This window comes from Melitaea cinxia, chromosome 10 (assembly GCF_905220565.1).
Source record: "Melitaea cinxia chromosome 10, ilMelCinx1.1, whole genome shotgun sequence".
Taxonomy (NCBI): Eukaryota; Metazoa; Arthropoda; class Insecta; order Lepidoptera; family Nymphalidae; genus Melitaea; species Melitaea cinxia.
In genome coordinates this window covers 14,349,328-14,356,421 of record NC_059403.1, presented here as the reverse complement: position 1 = coordinate 14,356,421, position 7,094 = coordinate 14,349,328, and the positions used below count along the sequence as shown (strand labels likewise).

Genomic DNA, 7,094 nt, shown 5'->3' with positions numbered 1-7,094 from the left:
CCCCAATCTCACGTGAGATTTTTCAAAATGTGGGTTTCTTACGCGTTTAGCGTTGGATTGTTATTGTATCATCGTTCATCGAGTCGCGTGTTCGGATCAAAATGCATCAAAATAGTATAATTTTTTTTGTTTCAATCAGAAAAAAAATTGCGTGATATTTGCCGAGGCCCCCCCTCTCTCCAACGTAAGATTAGACTCATTTAAGGGAGGGGGTCGAGTCAAATGTCAATTTGACTCGACTCCCTCTCCTCCTTAAACACCTCTCGTAATTTATGGACGCTCCCTAAGGTTCTAAATATATATTTGTTTATGTACATGTATAAACAAAACATTCTTACAACAGATGATCAACAGTCTTTGTTGCATTGGTATCTACATGAACCTAAAAACCTTGTTTAGAAATAATTTAAGAATACTTTTAATTCTAAGTTTTTCTATATTATTCTTCTTTCTAAGGTACCCTATAATAAAGACAATAAAAGAAAAATAAGAAATTAATCAAATCAGTAAACCTAAATTGTAAGAGCAATTTGTAAGTGATAAGAAGGTTATCGTGTCAGCTAGCATTCGATAGAAAAGTATTTAGATATCTTTTCCAGAATAACTGAAACATACGAAATGGTAAATAAAAAGGGCAAACTATGGGCCTCTGTTATACGGAGAAATAAATAAGTTTTCGTACTTACATGTGCTTATAGTATTCTTGTACCACGCTACGATCAGCCCTTATTGTTCGTACATCATTATTTGCTAGAACTATTTTGCTGGTAGGATTTCGTAGTTTCGTAGTATCCTTGACATATTATTATCTTTAGAAAGTAAATAAAATACACATATCGTAGTAGTTTATGTTCGTGTTACCAAGTTTAGTTACTTTCAGTTCAACGTAGATTGTCGTGATGGAATGGGCTGCATCGCTAGTTCGCAGCGTGTTGATGTAATGACAATGTCAACCGTGAGTATTATTTTATTTTAGAATCGGCTGGTAAGCTTTTATTTCGATTGCCATTCTGGTGCATAGGTGACCAATGCTTTATTATTATTGAGGGTTTGAAGGACGGTTCCTGATTAAAAGGTAATAATATTTGTTTTATTTTATCAAAACGTTTTTTGCCTCGAAGGGTGCCAACGTAAAGCCTTACGTAAGTTCTTAAATTTATCAAAAATATCTGATAGCGATTGATACTCTTCTTAGGGACTTCACTTGTCGTTCGTTAACACACACTGCAATAGCGTGTAAGGTAATCTTCTACTTTACTCCTCATAGGCTTTTATCCATGGGATATTCAAATGCTATTGTAATTTTTTATGTTACTTATTTAAAATATCGTGAGAAATATAGTCTTTGAAATTTTTTATTTATATCGAGAGCTTATTCAACTTATATATATATTTATACAAAATGTTGTTTTGTTTGAACAGTCAGAGGGCTCATGGCAAAATGCAAACAATAAAGAAACAGTGCTTGCTGCCCTCGTACGGTTGGATCAAGATATTATTAATAGTGAAAAGCTATATCCAGCTCAAAAACTGGCAGTTGTGTCTGCTAATCTTGAAAGCATACAGCAGGTAATAAAATTTTGTAATTTCCTTTTTCCTTGACGTATAAATTATAAAAACTTTCGCGTCCGTTTCAGGAAATTAAAACTTTCGAAGAAACCACAAGTCCAACGAATAACTTGGAATCTTATGCCAAGACTATGCATCAGGTATGCATTAGTACCCTCATACAATTTGTAGTTAATTTTTTTTTGTGTGCAACTAGAGTGGCAAATAAGCACAAGAATACTTCACATTGAGGGGTTACTGTCGTTTAAGCGTTTACGGAAGCCTGCAACTCCAGGAGCGTCCCAAGTGTATTGCCAAACCTATCCTCCTTGTCTAAGCGTATAACTCAGAATTTGATATCAATTTTATTGTTAGACTAGAAACTAGAAAGTAATCTTTTAATTGTTGTTTTAGATCTTCGTCAATTTAGACCTGTACAGACGTCCGATATTAGCGACAGAAAATGAAGATTTTGTGGCTAATGTTAACAGAAAGGTAATCAAAGAAAATTCTTTAAGAACTACTGAGTAGTAGAAAATTGTTAAAAAACGTGATATAAAAGTAGATTTTTAAGCAAATCTTTCCTTATTTTTTAGGAAATGCGTAAGCTCGAACTGAACTGGCTCCGTGTTCGAGAAAAAGACTTACAAAGTGAAAGACGAGGATTACACGCACGGCTGTTACGTATACGGTCTTTGTATACGCAGCTGCAGCAGTTGTTAAGTAAATATATCTAATTTTATGCAACCTGCGTTGACACACTTGCTCCGTCTCACGTCAGGGAAACAGCCTTAAAAGCGGGAGCCGCAGCGGAAAAAGCTGAAACGACTAAACGGCACAAATATTCGTCACTAATTCCAAATTACATGATTGTGCCGTTTGCAGTCGAAACACTTGGACCTTGGAGTAGCAGTGCTAAAAAATTTTTAAATGAAATAACACCTCACCTTATTGCCTCCACTGGTGACAAGAGGGCTGGTGCATTTTTTGCCCAGAGAATCGGCATAGCGATTCAACGGGGAAATGCTGCCAGCATTCTTGGCACAATTCCACGCGGACATGATTTATACCAAAACTATCTGTAAATATTTAGTTCTTAAGTTGTGAATTGTAAATATGTATAATATTTTGTATATTTTATGCTATAATTTAAGCTAATGTGTTGTTATTAGTGTCTAGGGTAAAGGTATTCCATCCAACAAAAATTATAACCTTAACTGTATTGGTGCCAGTTAATTAGAATGTATTCAATGGACAGCTATCGATAACTTGTGCCTTGAAACATAGAGGGCGCTGTATATAGAAGCTTGTTAAGCGATTCTAGAAGATGGCGGTTGTGAGTAAATATTAAAATTCTAAATTTAGACAATGTATCCAAATTTTGACGAAAGTTGACAAAAGATACCTACAGTATAAACTTTACAATGTATCCTCCAACCCGCAGTAGTGTAACGCTAAGATTATCTTCTAACCATTGTCCTAGAGGTTCTAAGAGGTCTATGCCAAGCAGTGAGATGTACAGACAGAATCAAAAAAATTACAAAAATTATAAGACACATAAGGTTTATTTTATAATCTATAATAACCTTCATAATTAAAGGTTGCATTTGGACTGACAATAAACGTCCTGGAACATCATTAGAAGGCGCATGTGAGCGTGCTCGGGCGTTGCGCGACGCGCTAGCATTGGTCAGCGCTCGGTTACGAGCTTCTGCGGAAAGTGTTCACTCCGCGCTGAGGCTGCTGGATGATGCTCTGCCGGTTTGGAAGTTAGCTTCGGTGGGGAAGTACGTCAACGGTTACATACGTTTTAATAACTTAAAACCCGTGAGTTTTTTGAAGTAATACTTCATACGTATGCTTGACTTGGAGAGTAAGCTGGTGAATACATACGAAACGTTACGAAAAGTGTGATCGGATGGGGCGAACGGAGCAAGAGAGCGAGCACACGTTTTCTTTCTCTCTTTTTCTCATAGCCAGTTAAGTGTCTTATATCTAACACAGTGAAGGCCTATTATGCAGGCTTATTGCTAAAGAAGTTTTACTTCAGTTGTGTGATCTGAAGCACACTCGTTTTTTCTTTGGCGTTTCACCAGACCACCAGGTATATTTTTTCTTAATACTGGAAACTGGAATATATATATTTAGGTACATATAGAGATATGTACCTAAATATATTCAATTAAGTTACAGATAGCCAGAATTATACATTCATATATTATATAATTATACCAATGTGTAATCCAGGCAACATTCTTTCATACGTTATATTCGGTTTGTAATCGTCAATCAGAGATTCTGTTGTACACGAATGGGCATTAAAATTCGTTGTTTCACGAGATATTTAACAAATTGTAAATAAATAAATGGATGTGGGTATATGCTACACTTCCATTGTTGTTAAACATTTTATGGAGTCAGATAGTAAACATTTTTATATGTTACTAGCTGACCCCGCAAACGTTGTTTTGCTATATATTTTATTAACCTTCTCAACCCCCCCCCCTCCTATAACTTAGGGGAACGAAAAATAGATGTAGGCCGATTCACAGAACTACCCGATATGCACACCAAATTTCATAATATTTTATTGACCCCTTAACCCCTCCCCCCCTATAACTTAGAGGTTGTTTTATTCTCAGACCTACCCGATATGCACACAAAATTTCATGAGAATCAGTCAAGCCGTTTCGGAGGAATTTAACTACAAACACCGCGATACGAGAATTTTGTATATTAGATTAATTTTTATTTTTGTTCTGAACTGAACATATTTTCTGTATACGACCTCAGTACGATAGTCAAAACGATCCCCACTGTCGCCGAGCGCTCGATATCTGCGCCGATACCTAGGGGTCGTCCATTAACATTGGAGGACATTGACAGGGACATTGGAGGGGAGGGGTCTAAAGCTTCACCACATATTACAAAGTATAATTGTGAGTACAGAAGTGGGTGGGAGCGCACGCGCGCGTGCTCGGACGCGTGCAGATTGTTAGTGCACGCGCGCTGTAGCGAGCGCGACGCGCGCCGCGTGCTCGTCGCCACCGCCGCGCCGCGCGCCGCACGCGCTCTCCGCCTGGCCTTGGACTACGCATTTACTGACACCATGCACGACCACAAGTTCGTTTACATTTGTGTTTGTGATGGAACGATACATTTGGTAACTTTATAGGCTTAAATTATATTTGTAAAGGCCAATCTAAATTTAAGTACCTATGATGTAATTCATAGCTCAACAAGCTCAACGTATTAAAATTACTCGCGATCCAAGTCTTTAACTAGACTAGATATCATTAATGCACTCCTGCATTATTGGTACCAAATAAAAGGGCTTACGTAGAGTAACACGAAAACCCCCCATAACCCCATTTCGCCCAGAAGCTCTGGTTAGCTTACTCAACAACAGGAACACAACACTGCTTGAAAACAGTATTATTGAGCTGTAATCTTCTGTAAGGTTGAGGTACTACCTCAGTCGGGCTGCTCCATTTTGAGTAAGAAATTTCCTACTGTGCCCCACCTTAGTTACCAAAGAGAGCAAGTTTCTTAATGGCATTATAATAATGCTATTTTCAGGTATAAAAGAGCAACAGAAGCGTTTGTGCAGTTTAAGGAAGCCTTAGTCCAGTTAGTCAATTCTATACACCAGGTAAGAAATAAATATACAATTGTGTTTATAGCTACTTCGTTTTCAAAGTTTTTAACATATTTTTTTTATATTTTACGAAAATGTTTATTAGGTACTCCTCAACAACGTTGAAAACTTAGCAATGGCTGAAAAGGATCTACAAGAAAAGAGGCGACAACTTCGAGCAGAGAGGGTTAATGATATTGTCAAAAGAGGTTTAGCTGACTTGCAGTACGAGTCATCTGCGCTCGCTAGTTTGAAACAAAAGGCTAGAGAATAATTCGCTAACAACATTACACGTTGTTAAATAAATGTAATTTTAATGTTTCATTTTTTTTTAATTTCTAAAACTTCAATAGTCTATAATATTACATAATTTCTATATTTTTAATCCAATAGAGGCTGTCGAGCCAGAATGTTATTCTTTTAAAGTTACCCAAGAATTTTATTTGTTACTACCTGTGCCTGCGACTTCGTCCGCGTTTTGGGTGTTTACATATCCAACGTGATTCTTAAAATTGGCATAACTATTTTATTTATGAACCGATTGACATGAAAATGTTAAATGAAGCCTACTAAAATTTATTAGTCAAACGCTTCAGCCTGTAATATTTTACTACTGGGCATAGGCCTGTTTCCCCATATAGGAGAAGGATCAGAGCTTAATCCACCACGCTGCTCCAATGCGGGTTGGCGGATATATTCCTTACTACGAGTAACGATCGCTATCAGGTGTACATGATAACAACCGGGACCGACGGCTTAACGTGCTCTCTGAGGCACGGTGGGGAGACCCTTAAGGACTGCACAAACACCCAGACCGAGGCAAACACCTGTATGGCCAATCCAAATGTTTGTCATGTGCGGGGATCGAACCCGTAACCGCCAACACAACAGGTACAATCCATGGCTGTAACCGTTGCGCCAACGCGGCGTCTTATTAGTGAAAACGACATCTAAATCGGTTAAGCTGTTTCTGAGATACGCATGACAAACAGACAAAAATTCTAACAATCATTGTTTTGGGTATTATTTGCTTTGATAAAGGTCCCAATAATATTTTTTCTTATATATCTTCCATGTACAGACAGCGACCCGTTACATTTTTATTATATGTATTGAATGGCATATTTTCTTGCAACCTTTAATTTTTTATTAAACAACATTATTATTTCTTTTTAAGAATAATAATCTAAACAGAACCGGTACAGGCGTTCTTTGGCGATGAGTTTATTAGTTACTGTGTAAAAGAACATTATAGGTTTGGATAAATAAAATATATTAGTATATAAAACACAATCAAATTTTATTAAATATCAAATATTGTATTGTCTAACACGATTCCTTAACTATCATGTTTCACATCAATTATAAATGGCATAATTATAATATGGTTAATACATTTCAAGACGAAAGTATAGATGAAAGATTTCAAGAATGGGTTTGAAATATAGCGAATATTCATTATAAACTAAATCGAGTATGCAATGTGATATATAGATAGTTAGAATTTTCCTAATTTATATTGTCACGAAGGAACGAGATTTAGGTTATGACAGCCGCACATAAAATATAGTTCTTGAAACAACTTAAATTATTCACATACAGTAAATAGATTTTAATACGTAAGTAGTATGAATATATGTAGATGAGGTAATCGGTGAAAGAATTGAAGAATGTAAAGTAGAAAATTGTCTAGTTGAAAAGAATGTAAAAAACGCAATCACTACTAATGAAGAAAGCACGAAGAACACACTCACATCATAAATACATACTTGACACAATACATGGGCTTATATGTAAATCTACGTAAAAGTGTTATACATGATTATGACCAAATCTTATCTTGGGATATATTAGCGCTTACAATCTATTAATACATTAAGGTTTGTGCGCCAAGCCCTAAGTTTGATGA

The 7,094-nt window shown here is 36.4% G+C and overlaps 1 protein-coding gene across 1 annotated transcript; it reads left to right on the top strand.

Moving 5' to 3' along the window:
* The first annotated feature begins 904 nt into the window (after window positions 1-904).
* On the top strand, window positions 905-5,507 carry LOC123657280. The gene is made up of 9 exons (XM_045592858.1): window positions 905-955; window positions 1,429-1,569; window positions 1,638-1,709; window positions 1,963-2,043; window positions 2,145-2,271; window positions 3,149-3,335; window positions 4,498-4,671; window positions 5,128-5,200; window positions 5,292-5,507. Exons 1-9 carry the CDS (start codon window positions 905-907, stop codon window positions 5,457-5,459), a joined length of 1,074 nt encoding a protein of 357 aa, XP_045448814.1. The 3' UTR covers window positions 5,460-5,507.
* Window positions 5,508-7,094: the final 1,587 nt, after the last annotated feature.